At 40.4% G+C, this 23,196-nt stretch overlaps 3 protein-coding genes across 6 annotated transcripts; all 3 read left to right on the forward strand.

Moving 5' to 3' along the window:
* The first annotated feature begins 2,249 nt into the window (after positions 1 to 2,249).
* cyb5d1 (cytochrome b5 domain containing 1) lies at positions 2,250 to 6,732 on the forward strand. Its single transcript, XM_005753908.1, has 4 exons — positions 2,250 to 2,578; positions 4,133 to 4,209; positions 5,081 to 5,299; positions 5,412 to 6,732. Exons 1-4 carry the CDS (start codon positions 2,458 to 2,460, stop codon positions 5,640 to 5,642), a joined length of 648 nt encoding a protein of 215 aa, XP_005753965.1. The 5' UTR covers positions 2,250 to 2,457; the 3' UTR covers positions 5,643 to 6,732.
* Positions 6,733 to 6,947: 215 nt separating this feature from the next.
* Positions 6,948 to 16,863, forward strand: LOC102199643 (asialoglycoprotein receptor 1-like). Of its 3 annotated transcripts, none has more exons than XM_005753912.1 (9): positions 6,948 to 7,054; positions 7,375 to 7,444; positions 7,519 to 7,620; positions 10,071 to 10,169; positions 13,681 to 13,746; positions 13,829 to 13,921; positions 14,003 to 14,157; positions 14,759 to 14,868; positions 15,593 to 16,863. In XM_005753912.1, exons 2-9 carry the CDS (start codon positions 7,390 to 7,392, stop codon positions 15,735 to 15,737), a joined length of 825 nt encoding a protein of 274 aa, XP_005753969.1. In that variant the 5' UTR covers positions 6,948 to 7,054; positions 7,375 to 7,389; the 3' UTR covers positions 15,738 to 16,863. The 3 variants fall into 3 exon arrangements, with proteins under 3 accessions (XP_005753969.1, XP_005753970.1, XP_013771593.1); XM_005753913.1 differs by having other exon boundaries at positions 10,071 to 10,124; XM_013916139.1 differs by lacking the exon at positions 6,948 to 7,054 and having other exon boundaries at positions 7,344 to 7,444.
* Positions 16,864 to 17,192: 329 nt separating this feature from the next.
* LOC102199164 (C-type lectin domain family 10 member A-like) lies at positions 17,193 to 22,359 on the forward strand. Of its 2 annotated transcripts, none has more exons than XM_005753910.1 (9): positions 17,193 to 17,306; positions 18,417 to 18,480; positions 18,574 to 18,681; positions 18,877 to 18,975; positions 20,495 to 20,560; positions 20,643 to 20,735; positions 20,814 to 20,968; positions 21,287 to 21,396; positions 21,641 to 22,359. In XM_005753910.1, exons 1-9 carry the CDS (start codon positions 17,268 to 17,270, stop codon positions 21,792 to 21,794), a joined length of 888 nt encoding a protein of 295 aa, XP_005753967.1. In that variant the 5' UTR covers positions 17,193 to 17,267; the 3' UTR covers positions 21,795 to 22,359. The 2 variants fall into 2 exon arrangements, with proteins under 2 accessions (XP_005753967.1, XP_005753968.1); XM_005753911.1 differs by having other exon boundaries at positions 17,242 to 17,306; positions 18,412 to 18,480.
* The last annotated feature ends 837 nt before the right edge of the window (positions 22,360 to 23,196 follow it).

Consider the following 23,196-nt stretch of genomic DNA (forward strand, 5'->3'; position numbering starts at 1 on the left):
CACACACACACACACACACACACACACACACACACACACACACACATTCAGACACGCTTAGTTCTCACTACACACATTGTCTCACCTCACATATCATGCATTCAGCCACGTGTTAGACACACACACACAGCTGCTCCCTCTGACACTGTATGCCATCTTTGACTCACCAGAGATGATTTATACTCTGGTGTCATTGTCAGTCCTGAATTGTCTCCCCTATCTTGTGTGGAAGCGATCTCCCAGGGATTTTGCACAATGGTCTCAGAAACGCAACCAGCCAAAGCTATCAAATATCATTCATCTGTTCTCGAGCTGTTTGTCTCTTCCCCTTTTCAAGCCCGCTTCGCACCCAAACCCACGCTCCGTCTCTACATTGGTGCTCCCGCAACTTGCCTTTTCTCTTTCTATACCCTGCTTTTTCCTCTCTGTTTCCCTTAGAGCCCAAAGAAAAGGGCAGAGAGCTAATCCTTCAGCATTGTTGGGTGGGCTTAGTATTGTCGTATGGCAGCAAGCACAGAGGGAGAGGGATTATGAGATAGATATGCCAGAGTATACCCAGTTCAACATGTTGATACTGAACAGTTCATGCAGAAATATTCTAATTTTTCATGCATGCAGCAATCCACACAATGACGGAAACAAAACCAGAGGAAAATATGGCAGTTATATTTAATGAAATATTAGAAGTAATCCATTGTCATACAGCATTTTATCTCTGTTTATGATACATTCATAAGAATCTCCTTTTTTTTTTAACCCTTGCAGAGCATGTTCTTTCAGGTCATATTCATTTATCTCACTCTCTCTGTCTTTCTATATATATATATATATATATATATATATACATTTATAACAAAAAAATCAATTTAAATCAATTAGAAAGCTGAACTTAAATTATCCATGTAGCAAACAAAAACTGATCCTTATATCGCATTTGGGCTTTCGGAGCATGTAGAGCCTTATCCTGAATTTTAAAAATAATTGGAAAAAACACTACGCTCCTAAAAAATGAATAATAAATATTCACAAAATCTCTGCATTTTACCTGGTTACCTGGTACCTGTATGGCGGGGCGTGGCCTGCAGTGCTGCTGCAGGAGAGGTGGTTGCGCCTGAGCCACACCGCCTTATAGTCTGTGCTCTCTCTGATGTTGTGTGTCGGGCTGTGTGCCAGAAAGCTGAAGCCAGCTGCATGTGTACAGCAAACATCGTCGGGTCTGCCGTGGTTTGTTTACAATGGGACTTCTGCTCCTGAACCTCTGCGCCCAGCGTCTGCAGACCGGGGCTGTACGAAGTCACTTTCATCTTTACGCAGGACTGTGAGCTGTCGTCTGTGAGGCGTGAGTGGTTTTTGTTTTTATCATAGTTCATGGTTGGGAATAGCTGCTCAATTATGTATGCGGATCCGTGATGTGATGACAGTAAAGATCTCAGAAGGAAATTTTTAAATTTAAAGAAGTTAGGAAAATCTCTTGGAGAGAGAGAAATGGAGCCATTCCTATACAACTCCACATTCCAAGCTCACCTGCTCTGACGCGTTATTTGGATGTGTAATCACTTTGCCAAGGCCTGGAAAAGACCCAAACTTTGAGAGGAAAAAAGCTAGGCCACAGTCAAGTGAGTTTTACACCACCAGGGGTGCTGGCCAAGAAAGAAGCGCCTGATCAAACACATTCAAACTGGACAGAAATGTGCAAAAACAGAACAACAAAGCACAGAACCAGTCCTTCATTTGTAATAAAATGGCATGAGTGGTATTCAGCTAGCATTTAAAAAGGTCCAGTTAGAGAAAATTTCTTGAAGTAAAGGACCAAATGCTTATAATGTCTAATTAAAGGAGTAAATACTCTTATGGATCTGCTTGGTCTCTACACTGCACTAAACAATAAGAGGAAACAGAGCCATTCTGAATCCTTCAAAATAAAAACGTTAAAGAAGCATAGAGGCTGGTGCAGATGCTGGATGAACAACTACTGAGTATTAAGGACACCTTAAGAAAAAAAACAGTATTATTGATCAAATCATTCTGATAATCATTTGATCAGTCAGATACATTTGATTATTTTAAAATTGATGTTTCCTGGGTCATTATTTTAATTCGCTGCGGGATGAGACAACATGGTGATATTTACAGGTGGGTAGAGTTGAAAATTTTCATATATATATTACTGTCCGGAGAGTAATGATTCTAACAAATACATACACTTAATTGATTAATTTTAATTAATTTATTAATGTTTAGAAAATAAAACCATCCCTATCTTTATTGATTTCATCGATTCAGGTCATTTTTAGATCTCGAGATAAACACGTGTATTTCAATGAACAGAAGCCCCGCCCTCGGCGTCTCTTGCCATGGCAGCGTGTCAACAGCGCTCCATGGAGACGGTGAAACCTGAACCGGGGCTGTTTTTCCGCGTTTCTCCGTGATTTGGACACAGCTACCCGCCTGCTGGTGATGGGACGGCCCAGGTACTTCACTCCCTCGGAGGTGGCGGCTCACAACACGGCGGAGGACCTGTGGGTGTCGTTTCTGGGCAAAGTGTACGACCTGAGCCCGCTGATGAGCCAATACAAAGGTGAACCGCAGCAGGTAGATTACTGCGTCACCAGTTGAAGACAGGGCAGGCTGAAAAGCACAAAGTGCCTCTGTGAGAAGTCAGCGTCAGTGAGAGTGATTCCTGTTTTTGACTCTTTAGTTACACAACAGGAAAACGAGTTTCCGGAAGTGTCTGCTCCTGCTGCTAATCCACACAGCGAGCAACCAGAAGGAGTTGCACTGTGTGTGTGAGACTTGTGTGTCCGACATGAAGACTCGCAGAGTACAAAGACACAAAATGACAACAAAGGGAAAAAAAAATAAAAAATAATCCCTGAAAACGTGGATCACAGTTTTCCCACTCAGTTCATTGATTTAATCCATAGACTGTATGCAAAAGATGGTGCTTGCTGCATATTGTTGTTGTTGTTGTTCTTCTTCTTCTTCTTCTTCTTCTTCTTCTTCTGCCCTCTGGTGGTCATTTCAGGCATTTCTGCACTGAAGTGTCAAAGACCGATTAAAAAAAACAACAACTGGTTTTGCTTGTAATATTTTAAAGACACAACTAATGATTGACTGTAACATCTAAAGATGAACTAGATCAGCTACTGTTAAAATTATATGTATAAATAAATAAATTAGATTAGCTGAAAAAGCTGAAGGTGGGTAAATGACCCAAATAGTTTGAAAGAGAATTTTTAAACCACTTGGATGAATTAACTTTGTGTGGAAGTTAATCTTAATATTTCAAGGCATCCTGTTTCCTCTAATAACTGATCGGACAGTTTTACTCTGAAAAAATTACACTTTTAAGCATTTTGATGCATTCCTATAACTAAAGGTGGAATTTTAGTTTGAAATTCAGAGATTTCATAGCATCCTGTTACCATCCCCTATCTAATACACTTTTATTTTGAAAATGATGAATTCATTTAACTAACTCTAGGTTTTATTTTGAAAATGTGAGATTTCATAACATTCATTACCTTACCTCACCTAACATTACCTTCCAATTACTAATTGGACACTTTTATTTTGAAAACAATCACACTTTAAAATAATCTTTCCTTAAAGTTGACTCGCTGCTGGAGCCTCAAGTGGACATTAGAGGAACTGCAGTTTTTGTTCCATCAACACTGGCTTCATGCTTTAGACCAGGGGTGCCCAATCCCGGTCCTCGAGAGCTACCGTCCTGCAGCTTTTAGATGCATCCTTGTTCCCACACACCCGAATCAAATGAATGGCTTGTTATCAGGCCTTCGCCAAACATGATGGCATGCTGAAGAGGTAATCAAACCATTTGATTCAGCTGTGTTGGAGTAGGGATGCATCTAAAAGCTGCAGGATAGTAGCTCTCGAGGACCGGGATTGGGCAGCCCTGCTTTAGACTCTATGATCAGCTTGTTTTGTTGCTGTTTGAAAGCCTTTGTAATGTTAATTTGAAAGAGTATAAGTAAACATCTGTGTAGTATTTTCTCCTACAGCTTTCTTAAAATGTGAGTGGGTTAAAATCATACACCACTGTGGGAGTTCTCAGGTGGAGAGTATTAAGAAAGATGGTGTTTATGAGGGTAACATGTGTTTCTGTCTGCAGGTGATGTTCTGCTGTTGCCCATCATGGAGTTTGCAGGGAAGGACATCAGCAGCTGGTTTGACCCCAAAACTGAAGACGTGAGTGCCGATCAAACTTACGTGGACTGGTGTTAGACTGTGTAGAGCTTTTCTACTGTAGCACAGACCCAAGAGTTCATTTTTACTACTTAAGCTACATTTATGTCTTAGATTTTACTTCATCTTTCAACTTTAAGCACTTTCTCACTGCTTGTATGGATGCTTCTGGGACCGTTCAGGGGATCAGTGTCTTGCTGAAGGGCATTACAGCATGCTGGAATCAAACATCCTCCTGAGCCACAGTCACACTCAGTCATCTCCTACATTAAGGGCAGCTTGAGTAATAGTCGTGCATTCCTAATCCTGCTGAAGAGTGTTTTCACCTGAATGTACTCGCCTGCTACTGAGTTCTGATTTGGAGAAAATTGAGATACTGTTGTTTAATCTCCTCTACAGGAAGCTTCACTTCAGGTTTAAGCCCAAGTCACACAGGCCTCGAGGCTCAGTCAGCCCAAATCCTTCCAACCTCGAGCAACTTTCAGGAAAAAAACACTTTTTCCTAGAGACCTGTGGTTTCCATGGGAGTGCAGACTGCTCTCTAGGCTTGTGTGAGTGGTCAGAATCAGTTTCCAGGTCACATCATTTTCTCGTATAGAAAATATAGAGAAATAAAAATTCTTATCACAGTTCAGCTAAAGATAACCAGACAACATTTTCTGTTGCTTTGTACTTGGACAGTTAAAGTAAACACACTTCACTGTTTTCTCCAGCAGGTTTTGCTTTTACTTCATGAGGACATTTCAGTTCTCTGATCTGGAGTCTGTGGGCAGTGGCCCGCCTCAGACCTGAAACCTGAAACAGCATCTGGTGGTTTTATGCTCCTGTGCTGTCAATGTAAAAGATAGTAAATTAATTTCCCACCTGTCCTCAGATCCTGAAGTACGTCGACCCTCTGACCTGCTGTGTGGCGTACTACACCTCCAGAGGGCGTTTCCTGCACATTCCCCCCAACGGTCCGCGCTCCGACTGGGACAGCGACATTGGACAGCCGTGGTGGAGAGATAGCCGATACGAGGTGGGGCTGCTGTCCGCTAAAACCAGGTGGATACGAATCGTCAACACGCTGACGTCACAGGAGCAGCGGATGGAGGTGAGCACATCACGTCAGCCAGATGCACTTTGGGTAACTGCGCCTTCATGATGTGGTTAACGGTCACAAAGACGTTTAGCTACAAACACAGTGTGTGTCCTGATGCCCTCAGGTGTGCTCAGAGGAGACTCTGAACGAGATCCTGCAGCGCTACCTGCGATACAACTCGCATGCCCGCAGCTACACCTGGAAATACAACGGCGCCGTCCTGGACATGAACAAGACGCTGAGTGAGAACAATGTCCCAGACAATGACCTCGAGCTCGAACAGCTGCGTCTGGACCGAGACTCATTCACCCCCGCCATCCTCCTCCACTACAACGATGACCTCACTGAGGGCTGACCTCTGACCCTGAACTGTGGACTAGAACATAACAGTTATTTTATTAAAGCTGTGCTAACAGGTGCCTTTTCTAACTGTCGTTTGATGAAAGTTTTCACCAAAGAGAGACCGTAAATTGTCTTTAAAGGCCAATCTGAGCTGCACATTAGCACAGATGGACTCCCACAAAGTCACTGGAGACTCAGTTAGGGTCAGCTGAGGCCCCTGATGGCTAACTGAGCTAAGCAGTTGGCAAATTTTGTGCATCAAGAGGCTGATCCAGAGCCAAACTCTGTTTGGTCTATCTGTCTATATGTTGTTTCCTTGCATTTAACTTAATTTTACATCTTCTTTTACATCTATCAGTTCAGCCCGTCACATCTTTAAACATCTTTAAATATGACGAGATGAATATGAAGAGAAAATGTTGGCCACCCCTGGTTTAAACCTAATTCATTTGCAATTCCTTCAGTGTCCACTCCAGTGAGTCAGGCCCCATAGACTCCCGTGTTAAAATATTCAAGTCTTCAGGTGAAATTAACTTGTTTACAACCTTTACAAATAATAGATTTCAGGTAGAATGAGATATATATTAATAGCAACGTCAGTAAAACACATGTATAGATGTACAACAAGCCTGTAAAAGTCAGACCTGAAGCTTTTTAGCCTCTAGTTGGCATATCTCTGGATGGCATAACCATCTGTGAACACTGTGAGTAACAAAACCCAGAATGGGGTGTCACAGAGTGTTTTCTTACAGGTCATGGAGTTCCACAGGGCTCTGTTATAGGTCCTTTACTTTTGTTCAGATTTAAATTATAATCTAAATTCACCTGTTTAAATTGTATTAATACTTAAAGTTTCCATTAATGGTAGTGTGGCCTGTTTGCTGCTGTTGGAACATTATGTTTAATGCAAACATGTGACTAAAATTGTACTTGAGACCATCCCCTAAAACCTGGTGAATGTTAATGTGTTTATGAATTAATGTCATAGAAAAACAGATCCAGGTGGTTTTCCACAGTTTAAGGTTTCAATTAGATGAACTCTGTGTCCTGAGCAGCTCGAGCTTTGTGTTTATGGTTATCTTGTGTTAAAGTTTAAGACCACATGTCTGTGTTTGTTTGTGATCTTGCATTTACACATAGTTTGAATTTGTGAACACTGTGGTTGATTTTAGGGAAGTTCAAACCGAGGAATGCTTCCCTCCCTGGGAGAAAATGTTTCTGAACAAAAGGGAAATTCTGAGGCTCATTTTACAGAAAATACTAAAATAGGATGTGAGACCAGGAGCTAAATCCTCAAAAATAATTATGATGCGCTTAATAAAACGGGTACTTGCACATAGTTTCATACTTGGTGGGTGGGAGGGAGGAGGTGATGTAAACTTTTATCTGATGCTTCCCAGCTGATTCTTCACAGGCAGAGCAGAGGTGAGGAGCACTTTATTCTTTCTCCATTATTAGTTTGAATTAGCTTTGATATTTAAGTGAGTTTGGTAGAAAGAACAATTTGATTTTGTTTGATTTTGTTGAGATTAGCATAGGTGTATTTATATACTGAATATCTACATAAATCCAGCTACAGGTGTATTCATTTAAACTACTTTGATCCAATTTATATTTAATACGTTTAAAATAACTTTACGGTTTAACTTGAAAGTAATAAAGGGAGGCATCACCGGGTAGTTTTTGAGACTTTTGTTCGTCTCTCCAAAGGTACTGTAACTTGACTGACTCTATTTTAACCACAGTAAGAGGTGAGCAGAATGGAGGAATCATATTATGAGAATTACTGGGACCAGACGACGCTCTCTCTCACAGGTATCCGTTTCATTTAAGTTGGGAATGTCTTGGTTGTAGCGTGCATCTGTAATAACTGAGCGTCTGTCAAGCAGACAGTCCAGCACCCTCATCTGCATCCAGGTTCAGACGGTGGCTGTTTCCTGGTCTGATCGTTGTGGTCCTGCTGATTCTGATCATAGTGATGGGAAGTACCAGTAAGTGCGTGCACACACACACACACACACACACACACACACACACACACACACACACACACACACACACACACACACATTCTAGTTTAGGTTAAATGTGGTGACCACTGTTACTTATTCAAGTTAGTAACTGAGTTACAAGATTCTAAAAGCAATTAATTACTTGAAAAGTAACTATTGCGTTACTTAAAAAAAACTGTTTAACCCTCTGGGGTCCAGGGTATAATTGGCCATTTTTACTACTTTTGATTTTCCCTCCACATTTTAAAGACTATTTACTTTGCCTTGTTTGGTGTCATTCTTTTCAGCACAACCTCACGTGTCTGAATTTACAGTTATGTTTTCATTTTGACATACTGTATTAACACAATTGGTCTAAAATCAGACAAAAAACATAAGATCAAAGTAGAAAATGTTATATTTTTTACAGTAACAACCACAAACATGTTTAATGATCATATTTAATAACTTTAAATGCAAATATAAATTGTCAATTTTAAAATCCTATGCACAAGTTTTGCAAACAAAGTTATTTGCATCCATTTAACTTTTACCTTGATTTTTTTAAATAACCATTTCAAACTATTTACAGAACAATCAGCTGTTCTTCAATAAGATGCCACAAATTATTTGTGAAACTCCAAAAACACAATTTCTGTCCACTATAAAGGAGAACATCACAGGATGATACCTGCAGGTCTGACAGCAGCAGGTGTGTCACTCCTGTTTCTACCTGGAGACAGCAGTCGCCTCATTGTTCTGACACACAACACAAAACTATCCACAACACTACACACTAACTACACAAGACAACACATTAACTACACACTCCAAACACGCTAAACGTCACAAATCTCTCACGTCTCAAAACTCTCTCTCTCTCTTTCTGCTCTCTCCCTCTCTCTCTCTCTCTCTCTTTCTGCTCTCTCTCTCTCTCTCTCTCTCTCTCGCCGTCACTCCTAAAACCTCCTGGGTTTTTTTTGTTGTTTTTATTTTATTTTTTGCTCATAAGCAGAGTGCTTGTTAGCGCTGTCCTTAGAAAGTAAACGTGTGATTATTGACTTGTTGCATCACACGAGAGTGCTACAATGACTCTGGTTTTACGTGGCCTATCAACACAATTTATAAACTGGTATCTATCACCTTGTTGCTTTGTCTTTAAGTGGTCATGTGATTGTCTTACCACGACTACTTTATTCTTCCTCAGTCAAACAGCAGCACTCATGCGATTGTTTTGCCCCCTTAGCTCCAGGTGTTGTGCTAGACAGTGATCGTGATCACCGTCCGCGGGAGCGCGCAGCTGTTTAAAGGTGTAGCGTCCAGATTACTTACAGCCACTTCTGTGCAACTGATATAAGATGCGGTAAGCTGAGCGCAGCTTCAACCGTCTGTTTGTTGAAAAATAGTAACAAACGGCATTTCCTTGTTAGTAACTGTAACGCCGTTGTAACGATAGGAATAGTAATTAGTTAGATTGCTCGTTACTGAAAAAAATAACACCGTTAGTTACGCTGTTACTTGTAACGCCGTTATTCTCATCACTGCACAATATTATAAGTAAGCTCTGCGTTTTCAGTCTGCCTCTGAAATAGAATAGAGTAGTCTTTTGTCCTTTTTAATGTACAACTAAATTCTGGGTGTCCCACATCAACTGTGTTGGAATAAAATATAAATAGAAAAACACAAAAAGGTGCACAGTAGTTGGAAGCACTGTGCCACTGCATATGTGCGTACGTGCCACCATCTTGAGCCGTTCATGTCTAGGTCTGCATTTGGGGTCCAAATCCACATGCTAAATCCCACCTCTACATCCATAAACATCCTTCGAGGTCTTTCTCTTTTCCTTTATGTCCAATATCAATGATCCCTCCCCTGCACACTCACCATCTCAGCTTTCCACTTCATATGTATTCTAAACACTTACAAACTTTTTCTTGTATGTGGAAATGATTATTAGAATCAGCATAAGCAGAGTACGTTAGTAGCTAAATCACTGTGACTGCAAAGATCGTTTACAGAATTTTCTTGTAATTGAAAATAATTTTTGATCCTTCAACATGACATAAAGATAAAACAAATGATAACTAAACTCTAATCACACAATAGATATTTACATGACATCATCTTGAAATTAAACTATTATTAAATAAATAAAATTTTCAGCCATAGAAAGATAAAAGTCATTTGATTTACAGTTTTTGTTATATTGAATCTACATTATGTAATAGAGCCAGTTTTTAAAATCAGCTTTTTATTTTATCATCTCTAGTTTTGTTTCATTTTGTTCTTTTAATGATTTTGCTTTACTGAACATTTTTTATTTTGTCTTATTTTGTTGAGCAAATTTCTTTATTACACTATTTTATTGTATTATAGAGTGTTTAGTTTGCTATACTAGAAGAATTTCCTCTTTTTGGGGATGTGTACAGTTGACCATCTCTTTTTTTCAGACAGGAAGATGTCAAATCGTCTGGGGACTTTGGAGCAGACAGTTTCCAACCTCAGTAAGATCGTCCAATCACTGAACGCCTCACTGCATCACACTCAAGGTAGCACACCTGTTACTTAACATCTTTTTGGAGAACACTCAAAAAATAAAAAACAAAACAAAAACAGGACACAGTTTCAGCACATTACTCTGCTACACTTAAATCTGAATGTGGTTAGCTTACATAGATTTTATACGTCAAACTTAAAGGTGTTTAGATCCACAGCATAACTAGTTATTGTCCCAGTTCTGGGTCATTTTGACCCAGCATTTTCAGTTTCTTGTGTTTTGGTAGTCTTCTGTTCTTCTGTGTTATGATTTATGTTCTGATTCTTTAGTTGTGCTGTTTTGATTATTATTATTCTAGGTTTCAGTTTGGTCCTGGTTATGAGTTTAGTTTTTAGGTTTTGTGTCAAGTCTGCGTCTCGATGTGATTTGTTTCTTGTTTCCTGTCATACTTTGAAGGTCCATATCTTATGTCAGTGTCCATTTTACTTCCCCCTGTCACGTTAGCCCTAATTTCTCCCAGCTGTGTCTCCCTCCTGTCTCCTATTCCCTGATTACTCCACTGTGTATTTAAGCCCTGTGTATGCTGTGTGTTTGCCTTCTACTTCTGTTTAGTTGCTCAGTTCCAGTTCCTATGTTCAGAGTTTTATTTATGTGGAGTTTTTTTCCGAGTAACAAAGCTGTGCTTTAAGTTTAACCTGCCGGTTCTGAGTCCTGCTCTTGGGTCCACCTTTCTGTAGTGATGGGCAGATGAAGCTTCATGAAGCACTGAAGCTTTTCATCCAATTGGTTCACTCCAGTGCAAAGCGTCTTGAAGCTTCATTTGCTGTAGCAGGACACCTACTGGACGTAAAAATATTAGTTGGCATGAATTTGAAGAGTGTGGCCTTTTGCACACAGCCTGTAAATGTCAACAACAAAAGGAGTGTGTGAAACATGTATATTGTAGTGATGGCAGTATACTGTGTATATTTATACTGGCAGTATGGAAAATGATCATTTACTGTGAGGTGAGGTGTAGTGGGGTGTGGACAGTGGTTGTGCTTTTGTAACGTTGAGGTATGGACAGCTACACACTGAGGCTTTGAGCCTCAGTCCTGCCTGTTCACATTTTATTCTGTAAAAACTAAATTTTCACTGCTTTTACGACCTTTTTAGTGGGGAGAACATAGCTAGGATTTAATGATTCAACAAATCTTTTGAATCCTTTGTCCTCCACAATGCTAAATGGCTGGGAGTCCTCAATCACTATGCTGACCAGGTCTTCATCTATTTGAGATTGTTCTCCTGAGGAAAGACAATAAAGATAAAGCACAAATATAAATATCACACACGTAACTCATTACAGTTGTATAATATTGTTATATCATTTAGTAACATTACTGCATGCTGTATTATCATGGCATTTGATGGCTCACCTGGTCTTGCTCCACAATCGGTGTTCTCCTTATTCTCATGCAAAGCTCTGTAGTGCCTAAGCATGGATGAGGTGTTGTTGTTATATCCCAGCTCCCTGGCACATAGCAAACACTTCACCTTGTACAAAAGTCAAGACAGCTCAACATAAATTGTATTGCACCATCAGTATTATGAAAATACATCTTCTGTAGAAATTTACATACCTTGTTGGGAGGAATAAGATCAAAATGTTCCCACACAGGGGAGGACAGCCTCCTCTTCTTAGCTGGCTCCATTCTCTCCTGACTTTCTCTCCTCACTCTCATAAACCTCCAAACTCTCACTAACCGCAACTCTCCATCAAACACCCACATTTTGAATGAAGTCTGAGGGGTTTATATCGCTGTCATAGCTCGCGGTAAAGTTCGAACCACTTCATGAACCAGTCACGTGGTACAGCGAGGCTTCGGACGTCATCATTTTCAGCTCCTCCCATAAATGAAGCAAGCCTCGATACGCGCATCGTGGAAACGCCCCCTCCATTACTCAACACAAGCTTCGAAGCCTCGATACAGAACGTCCCATCACTACCTTTCCGGCCTGCCTGCCACACAGCCTATCATGACAGTTACAGCTATCTAGTAGAGGTGGACAATGTAAACAAACAAAAAAAAAAAAATCAGAACAATGCGGCAGCGTGGAGACAAAAGCATCCGTGAATGTAAACTAAATGAAGGTCAGTTTGTATAAATGAGCTACCCAATGCAAAATGTAAGTCCTGGATCTGAGTCCAGGAGTGGAGCTGGTGTCTCACCAGAGGTTTTTTTTTTGTTTTTTTTTAACTAGATATTGAAACATGTTATGGAAATTTTAACAATAACCTGCAACACACCCAGTGAGCTTGATTTGAAGTGGGTTTAATAAACACATTGCAATGTGGAGAAAGCCCTTACATCTTATATACAGACACACAGACAAAGATCATTCCCCAAACTCTTACATGTTGGCCCCTCTCACGGGGGGGGGGCTATACCTCCTCCCTCACAGAAAGAATTATGACCTTGTTTTCTGCTTAGCCTGCACCTAAGGATTTACATCCCTGATAAGCAGAAGGAGTCTCACTATCTGTTTAACGTCTCCCATTACAATGGCCTCACTGTGTTAACATTCCACATGCATGTAAAGGAGTGCTCTTACTATGGTAAAGTGAGAAAGTGATATTACTATAACTAATGTGATATGATTAAATATGTGATTAATACATGAGAAAAGAAATCTTCCACCACAAACATTATTTATTTAAATTAAAATGACACATTTATATTAAAGCACTGCTTATTTATAGTGGAGTAGATTCGATATCTTTGTGTCAAATTAATTGTTGTTTTCCTTAAAACCACTCGATTTAAAGGTTTAAAGTAATTCCTCTCCATTCCTGAAGTAGAACTCAAACGTTAAACTCTTCAGTTTAGACAGAGTGTTTATTTACAAGGTGGTGAAGTAATTCACCAATAAATCCCCGTGTGTCCCAGACTCCCGTGCTGTGTCTTCATCCAGTGTCAGTGCTCTGTGCATCTGCTCCTTAGTGTTCATGTAACCTGTGCTTGCTGCCCTCTCATCCCGCAATTCTCCTGAGAAAATAACAGAAGGAGCCGTAAATACACTACACTGCGACAAACTCACACTCACTGACTTCCAGCTGGGAAACTAACAGGAAGTCTCACAAAACGATCCAGCATCGGAGAGAGCTCCACCACACTGCTAAGTAGCTCCCTCGAAGAGGCTTGATCATCTGCAGGTTTGTGTGAACATCTTCCTCAGGTGTGGCCAGCCACCTGGCAGGGCACACCCACCAGGCCTAATGGTGCCCGTAAACCAGCCTACCAGATGCACCCACACCCATATACACACCCACACACACATACCTGCAATCAGGGAAACCAGTGACAGCCATACCATACATCAAATATACTTATAACAAGTAATAGAAGTCCAAAACTGCAGAGGACACCTGGGTCATCAGACCCAGGTCCCTGACACTAAAATATTTATCTCATAAGGGGTTTATGCAGACTTACACTAACAATGTGAAAGTCTAAACCAAACCTCATCGTTTTAAGTGTTCCAGTTGCTAAACATGCTAACATGTTAAGTCTCCTTATTTCTAGAAACAGCTAAACAAGTTCAGCAGCTCCAGTATGCTGTTGAGAACAACAAGGACCAGCTTAACTCAGGTTTGTCTGCCCCCCTGTGGATTATACTGCTGGTGATGACTCCAAACATCATGTTTAACCTGTGTTTGTGCTGTGTGTTCAGTGTCAGAGGCGCCGGAACAGCTGTCAGCCATCGACTCTCTGAGCAAGACCATCGCTGCCATCAAACGTTCCCACGAACACGTCATCAACAACAGTGTGTATACCATATTTATATCAGGAAAATACACATCTGCAGACTGACGCTCACACCTGTGTACCTGTTTCTCTCTGTCAGGTTCAACTACAGGTGGTTGTTGTCCTGTGGGTTGGACTGTGTTTGAGTCCAACTGTTACTTCTTCAGCGGTGATTCTCGATCCTGGAACGAGTCCAGAGACTGGTGTGAAACACAACAAGCCCACCTGCTCATTCTGCAAAACGACAAGGAGTGGGTAAGACCTGCCACACTTGTCACATGATTCAACATGAAATGTACGAGTCTTTATTTGAATGGTAACGTTTCCTAGTTTGTAAAAATGTGTCTGGTTAACAGCATCTTAACAATTCAGACAGCAGAGACTTCAGAGCCTCAGAGGTGTCAGTGGACAATGTCATGGGCACGGCACACTTTTTAAAACATAATTTAACTCTTTCACCCATAAAGACAACATTTTATTTATCTTTTTTGTGAGCAGGCCTGAAGTAGAACAGAAACACTTAGAAAAGAGCTTCAAAATGACTCGTAGATAAAGAGTCGAGGTTTAAGATTTACTGTCTGACATTTTCTGGACTTAAGAAAAGATTTGAAAACTTTATGTGCACACAGTCAAAAGCATCTTTAACTAAGCAAGTAAGTTTTTATTTAAAATGGAAGACTGAGAAAAGTCAAAGTCACATGAGGACGTTGCACCAAGGCTAATGTTAACAAATCCACTGCTTAAATGCTGCCCTCTAGAGGTAAAAGTGGAATTTACACAAAGGACCTTCAAGTTATGAATATCCTGCATTTTATTTTAAATAACAAAAAATTACTTTATACTTCTCTCTGTCCAGGACTTTGTGACCCGCAGGAGCATGCCTCACTTTTACTGGATTGGTTTGTCTGACTGGAGGACTGGGCGCTGGGAGTGGGTGAACCAGACGCCGTACACAGTGGAGCCCAGGTCTGTAAAAAAAAAAAAGATGTGTGACCTCTCTTCTGTCTTGCATTAATGATATGGAAAGAATCAAAATCAAACAATTCCAGATGAAAGAGGATGAAAATCACAAAGCCATACTGGCATCATACTAGCCAAACCAGCCATTCCAAACTTTTTAAAAATTATTTTCCATTTTTCTTTAACTTATTTTTTTCCATTTACTATTTTTCTGCTTTGTGACTGCAAGTCTGTGAGTCTGCAAGTCTTCCTTACTTATTTACTTACTTTCCTTTTTTCCTTTTTCCATGTTTCATCCTGCTTTTTATTGACTTTAATTCCCCAAATGTTTGGGCCATACTCAAAGACACCTCATGCCTTTTATTAGTATTTTTTTTTTCAAATAGGTTTTTCGGAAATTACAAAAACATGCACACATGTCCACAGATTGCCCTTAAAGAGACTGACTCGACTGAAAAAGAAAGTGATCCAGTGTTGGCGGGAATTTTATATCTGGTTTCCAGCTGCAAATCCCTCCTGTCAGACACTGTAGAAACAAAATTAGCATGTTAGCAGAAGCAGCATTTTCCCTGTGGCTTTACTCAGTGTTAGCACAGCTTTTAGTGCAGAACTGAGCCATGCCAGCTTTGACAAAAGCTGCTGTAACCCTGGAGATGAGAATAGGACAATTATGCTCACTTCTGCATAGAATTTGCTCACAAACACAAGTAATGTATGTGTGTTTTTCCAGGCGGTGGAAACCCGGGCAGCCGGACAACCTGACCGGGCACGGAGATGAAGACTGCGCTCACCTTTATGATGATGGACTCCTGAACGACGTGCACTGCTCCATCAAGATGCAGTTCATCTGTCAGAAACCTACCCTGAATGCCTGAACACACCTGCTTCCCTGGCTTTGCCCACATCTGCTCTCAGATTACACCGCAAAAACTTATAACATAATGAAGATATCCCACTTTCTGGACTTACTGCTCTACAGGGGGCGCTCTCCAGCAGGTCCAGAGTTAATGAGGCTATATGGAGCTGTAGAAGAAAATTATAAAATTGTAGAAAATTTCCCAAGGTGTTTACTTTAAAGACTGAATAAAACATGGACTAAAACTGAGACTGTGGAAAAACAATAGTGAGAGAGACCTGTAATTGCAACACATGAGCTCTTTAATGAGCGTCCTGATGCCCTCAGGTGGGCTCAGAGGAGAATCTGAGGAGATCTTCCAACATTACCTGCACTACAACTCTGACGCCCAACGCTACATCTGGAAATACAACAACAACAGCACTGTCGGGACATGAAGATGCTGAACGAGAAGCTCCAGTGAGATCTGCTCAGCCCCGCTGTCCACCTCCCTCTTAAATGACAACCTCACTGAGGGCTGACCTCTGACTTCTTGAACGTTGGACTTTCACTTGGTCATGGAGTTGGGTTTTGTTTTAGCTACATACTAATGAGGAACTTTTTAGTCAAAAAACCTACGATTTGAATAAATACAATTATGTAAAAAGAGGTTAATGTTAGCCAAACCCTACCCCTAACTCTAAATGGGGTCCTTGTGACCAAGCATATGCTAGAACATGACATTATTTTATTTTTTTTGCTATTTCTAATCATTTGTGGCTGCACATTTGCTTTTCTTGTTAGTTTGCTTTCATCCTTTTGGTCATCATGCTGTATTGTGCACATGTGGGTAAAACACACATCAAAGGCTGGACTAGGCCATATAACATCTCAGTAAGGTGTTTCATCAGTGCCAAATAATTAGCAAGATCTAATAATATTTTAACAGTATTTTCACTGTAACCTTTAACCATGCTTCGAGTCAGTTAACCATGATGTGGTAATTTTGTAAACTTATCTAAGTCTGTGGTCCTGAAGTAGAAATGCTGGCCACTCCAACCTAGGGGACGAACCTAGTGGACATTAAAGGAGGACATCCTTACCCACAGACTCTCACATTCAAATGTCCAAGTTCAAAGCAGAAATAAACATTGTTACAGCCTGATTACAAAAAATAGTTTTGGTCTCTATATCTACACCCCTGCTTTATAGCAACAAACTTACTTTTTTAAAGCATCTGAATAAAGCCGTGTCAGTGTCAGATGTTATGATGGTATTATCGTCACACAGATTGCATACAGTTTTTGTAGGTTTTGGTTGATTTTAGGGAAGTATCAACTGAAAAGTGGCGCTTTGGCAGGGAATGGCTGCCTGTTTCTGATTAAAAAGGAAGTTTTGAAAGCAACTTCTGTAAAACTTGGGCTGATTCACTTTAAAATCTAACGAATAGGATGATAAACACGAAGCTAAGACCCCCAAAATGTTGTGACATACCCATAAAAATGATGAGTGAGTGTTTTCACACAGCTAGTTGCATGAAGGGCAGGAAGAGGAGGAAATATCAATCTTTATGTCTGAGAATCCCTGCTACTTCAGAGGCAGAACAAAGGTGAGAAACTCTTTCATTATTAATTTGTTTGTAACAGTGTGAATTGGGTTTGATTTTTGAATCAGTTTAGTAATTTTAAACACAGCTTTGTATATTTATTGAAAATATACATAAATGCAGTTAGAGTTTACATTTAAACTGCTGTGGTTTGATTCTTTTCAACATAAAGATTCAAATCTATAACAGGTTAAATTAAAATGCAGAACTGATTCTTTATACTTTGCTTCCAAGCAGCAAGACTTTAAGATGGTCTTGAGCAGAAGTTCTCCAGGCTTTCTAAAGGTCTTTTTTTTTTCCATTGGCTGCTTTTTCACCCATTGTCAGTCCAGTTCCTTAACATTTTCAGCATAGACACAGGCTGGACACACACACGACAGACAAGCATTTACCGATGGGGACATAAAGAACTGCCATCTTTGGGCACATTTTCAGGCTCAACAAATGTTGCTGACCTCTATAATTAGAACAAGGGTCTAATGAACCCAGTTTGAGGTTAGGATACGGGAGCATACGAGATGTGTACCCTGTAACTCAGACAGCAGGTATAAATGTGGAGTGGATGTGTCTTTGTCACATGGGAACAATAAGACCCACTCATGAATAAATATCTCAAACCATCGAACGATCCTTTTGATTGTCTCCTTCCACAACTACATCACCGTCATTATAGAACGAACCAATTTTAAAACTGTATCTTTAGGCACTTTGTTACCAGCAGCCTGCTGCAGAAACACACCATTAGTTCCCATTTTTGTGGCTCAATCTATGAAAATTATCTGATATAATACAGTTTGACTGGAATCAAGTATTTTTGCACCAACAAGGTGATTCCCAAATAACTATTACCTGAAAATTTTGACTTAAGAAAATCAGGAAACTGTCTGGACAAAGAAGTGGCAGGTCTAAAAAACAACAAAAAACTGCGCTGCAGATAAACAGTATCTGAAAATCAAATCATTGAGAAAGATGAAAAAATTAAACACTTCATTTTTCAGCATGACAACGATCCCAAGCACACTGTTAATGCAATAGGATTAGAATAGCTATTTTTTGAGAATCTTTTTGTGCAGATTTCTTTACTTTTTAAAATTTCTTATTTAACCAGACTAGGTGGCCGCGATGTCTGACGTACCTTATGAGAATAATTGGGACAACACTGCCCTCTGGACCAAAGGTATCTGTTTGAGCTTGAGTAGGCAACTTATTTGATTTTAGGATTTTAAGATCTACTTGTGAAGCAGTAACTATGTCTGTCTCTGTCTGTCAGATTCTCCACCGCACTTCGTCTCACCGATGTCCAGGTTCAAACGCTGGTTATTTCCTGGTCTGACTGCTGTGATCCTGTTGATTCTGATCATAGTGCTTGGAGTTACCAGTGAGTATAAAACAGACACATAAACAGAGATTTCTTTATGACTAATTTTACTCCGCTGACCTTTTTGTCATTATGCTGATCTGCTTTGTAAGGCTGTCACTTTTATTCCATTACAGGCTATGCTCACTGTTTTAGTTACTATAACACAAGCTTAGCTAAATCTTATTTTGATTTGCTGTCGTTTTGTGTGTTCAGACACGAAGACATCGAAATATCTGTGGTCTGTGGATCAGAGAGTTTCCAACATGAGTGACATCATCCAGTCATTTAACACCTCACTGCATCAAGCTCAAGGTAAAATGCCTGTTAGTCAATGTCTTTGTCACACATAGTATTAGAAAACTAAATGTGGTTAGTTCATATGTAAAGACTTTATAAGTCAGACTTTCCAAGTTAACAGATTTGCGGATTTGCAGTGTAACCCACAACATCCAGAATTTTATGGCTCCCTAAAGACAAGACCTGCTCCAGGTCTTTCCAGTCATTTGGGATAACTGGGTCTGACCAGCAGCATTCATCTAATCCAAGTCACCAGAACGTAGTGATCACTTGACAGTGCTGCTTTTCTCTCTGACAGTCTAAGACATAAGATCAGAATATATGACAACAAAGTTAATTACTGACCCTTAGCCTATGGCGCTCAAACACCATATGCACTTATGAGCCACCTTGAACATGATGTTTGTGATGCCTGGTACGGAAGTGAAATAACAAAATACCAGTCTGGTTCAAATCAGACTGGGTAGTGCTTGCAATCTACAGGTGTCTACTATGTCACCCACATGAGCTTTTAAAGGCACCACGGCGATTTATGTAGTCCCCAACAAGGACTGTAGGATTCGATCAAAAATTAACCAAGAAGGTTTGGTGTTCTCAACTGCTGCACAAGTGCGCACATTCAAAAGGATTACCCTCTGTGAGCTAAATGTTCATAGAGGTGACTTTCACTTTCTGGGATTGTGATTCCACAATCCTTCCTTTAGAAAGAAGTGAGGCCAAGGTCTAGTGATGGTGAGATGAAGCCTGGTGATGAACTGAAGCTTTCCATCCAACAGGTCGACGGTCCAATATGGTTCCAAGTATTGTGATGATTCATTTGCTCTACTGCGCCATCAAGTGGACGATTCAAGTGAAACAGGCTCTGTGATTATAATGATGTGATGTGTAAACCTCTAAACTAAATAAATAAATTGTTTTTATAGTTATTTATCCCAAATATTGTCTCAGTCTGATACAAAAGAGAAAGTGGAAACTATCAGGACAGAATTTTTAACTGTGTAATCATGCTTATATCTACATCTGGATAACTACACAAACTAGTGTGTGGCGCTTCACTTTTTAATAAACTAAAAGACAGAAATCAGATTAATAATCAAAACTCCCCCGAGATTACCCGACACATGCTTCGAAGCTTCGGCACACAGGACACATCACTACCAATGTCACTCCACCTTCTTAACAAGGTCAGGTTTCTTCCTTACGACTGTAGTGATGTTCCAGACATAAAAAAGTCTGTAATTCTGAGGGTCAGCAGGCCAATTGGTCTTCGCTAAGGCAAACCCCATCGAGGCCTAACCCCCCAAAGCTACCAGTTCCCTTGAGGCCCCGGTTAGCCAGTGCTGTCTCAGTACTAGGTGCTTTTAAATAGCTGCCTTTCACCTATTCCATTTCATATTAAGACACTTTGGTTTTCCCATAGCCCTTCTGTTCCTTAACAACATCTTATCTGAAGGATTTTTGAGATATTCTAAATTAATCAGTGAACTAGCCACAGTGTCAAATATGCTAACATGCTAAATCTTTTTCTTTCTAGAAACAGCTAAACAAGTTCAGCAGCTACAGTTTACTGTTGAGAACAACAAGGACCGGCTTACCTCAGGTCTGTTTGCCCCGCTGTAGATTTTACTGCTGGTGATAACTCTAAACATCATGTTTAACTTCTGTTTGTGCTGTGCGATCAGTGTCGGAGGCCATGAAGCAGCTGGCACTCATCGACACACTCACCAAGAATATTGCAGCCATCAAATGTTCCCTTGAACACATCATCAACAACAGTGCGTTTACCATATTTTACCATTTTACACATCTGCAGACTGAATTTCACATCCGTGGTACCTGTTTCTCTCTGTCAGGTTCAACTGCAGGTGGTTGTTGTCCTGTGGGTTGGACTGTGTTTGAGTCCAACTGTTACTTCTTCAGCAGTGATTCTCAGTCCTGGACTGGGTCCCGAGACTGGTGTGAAACACAACAAGCCCACCTGGTCATTCTGCGTAACGACAAGGAGTGGGTAAGACCTGCCCACACCCCTCACATAATCTACTATGAAACACTTTTTTGCAATATTGTGCAATATTGTATTGTACCACAAGATGGAGTAGTGAGTCAATGTAATTTTTATTTAAACAGCTTAGTCATTAAATACAAATTCTTATTTGCAAACATATGCTGGGAAAAGGCCTCCTGTTGAATATTTATCTCTGTCTTAGCAGAGACAAATATTCAAAAGAGCAGGAACACATCTCACAACAAATTGAGACACACACACACACAAACAATAATTTTTTGTTTGTTTTTTTCCAAATGCCGTCATTGTCTCTTTATCCAGGACTTTGTGACCCGTAATACAATCCCTCAATTGTACTGGATCGGTTTGTCTGACTCCAGAACTGGGAGGTGGGAGTGGGTGAACCAGACACCATACAGGATTGAGCGCAGGTCTGTTTCAGTAACAAAAAATATAACTTCTCTGTTATTTTCTCCTGTCATGCTGCATTAACTGTGTACGGCCACTTAATATCAATTAACTCGAGACACAAGGATGAAAATGACTATTTCTTGCATTTATAAAATATTCTCTAACCTGCAATTTAAAACTCAAGGTCCAATTAAAAATCTGAAAACTTTCTGTTACATTTTCTCCTGTTTACCTGTGTTCCCCTTGATGAATGTGCATTTTCAGGCGATGGAGACCTGGGCAGCCTGACAGCTGGACTGGGCACGGTCTTGGAGGGGAAGAAGACTGTGCTTACCTTCACAGTGATGGACGCCTGAATGACCACCACTGCTCCGCCAGGTTCCGCTTCATCTGTCAGAAACACAGCCTGAACATTTGAACACATTCGTTTGCCTGGCTCCGCCCACAAACTGCTCTCCAACTACTGTTGATTACAAAGAAAATTTCTCTTTAAGATATAAGACAGAAAAATCTTATCTTATTAAGTAGAATTCATCTAATGTGGACTTCCTGTTCCATAGTGGGGCGCTGTTGAGCTTGACCAGAATGAATGGGACTCTAAGGAGTCCATGATTTACAGGTTGTGTTTTTGTTGTAGTAAAATACCTTTCTGTGAGTATCAGGGACATCACACCACCAGGTCCAGTTTATCCCAGATCACGAAGCCTAACCCTTTGTGCTCTTTAGCTTCACCTACCACCATTCAAACTGAACAGGCTTACTGTGTGCATGTTTTAGATAGTACACAAGAGTCACTGTGATGTCACACATTGATTATAGACTCACTATGTTGGCTTTTCGGTGCCAGAAACAATAAGCAGACTGGGTGAAGTGTTAAGTTATCAGTTGTGTGCATCTCACACAACTGAAACATAAAAATTGTACTACAGTTGTACAAACAATGCTACAATGTAAACCTAAATAAAAAGTATCCTTCCATCCATCCATTCTCTTCCACTTGTTCTTGTCGGGGTCGTGGGGTGGCTGGAGCCTAGCACAGGGCGAGAGGCCGGGTACACCCTGGACAGGTCACCAGTCCTTCCCAGGCCTAATACAAAGAGACAGACAACAATTCACACTCATATTCACACTTAAGGGAAATTTAGGATCACTGATTAACATAACCCCACTAACTGCATGTCTTTGGACTGTTGGTGGAAGCAGGAGTACCTGGAGGGGTGATCAATAATTGAGCTCTGTGGAACTCCACAACCTGTGAGAGAACACTCTGTGATGTCCCGGCGTTTTCGGTGGAAGAAACACATCACGAAGAACACAATCAATTTACTAGATCTTCCTTGCGAGGATGATTCAGACTTGCATCAAGAAATTCTATGTTTTTTCTTTAGGATTTCTCGAGTTTTGGCTTCTGATTTCATTTTGTTGGTTTCTTTTGTTGGGTTTCTGATGTTCTTAGGTTCACTCAGTCTGTCTTTTTTTTGTCCATTGTCTTTGACCTCTTGTCTCTGGTCACTTCCTTTTTCAACGTTATTCTCTGATGCGTCTTGTTCTAGATGCACTTTGCTTTTTGTTTCGCTCTTTGCAATTATATGCCCTGCTCTCATTGTCTCAACCTTTGATTGCTCTTGCATGTGCTCTGTCCCCTCCACCATCTGATTCCTCACGTAAACTTTAGTTTACTTAAAGAAAAAGAAATCTTGCCTTCTTTGTTTTTGTAAAATTGTTTGTCAATATTTTTTTCAGCTTGCATGCTTTTTATGTTGGATGACCCGAGTCTCCTGACAACTTTTAGTTTACATTTTCAAGTGTAAGAAAGTTGC

This window comes from Pundamilia nyererei, unplaced genomic scaffold (genome assembly GCF_000239375.1).
Source record: "Pundamilia nyererei isolate P.nyererei 1_Seehausen unplaced genomic scaffold, PunNye1.0 scaffold00477, whole genome shotgun sequence".
Classification (NCBI taxonomy): domain Eukaryota; kingdom Metazoa; phylum Chordata; class Actinopteri; order Cichliformes; family Cichlidae; genus Pundamilia; species Pundamilia nyererei.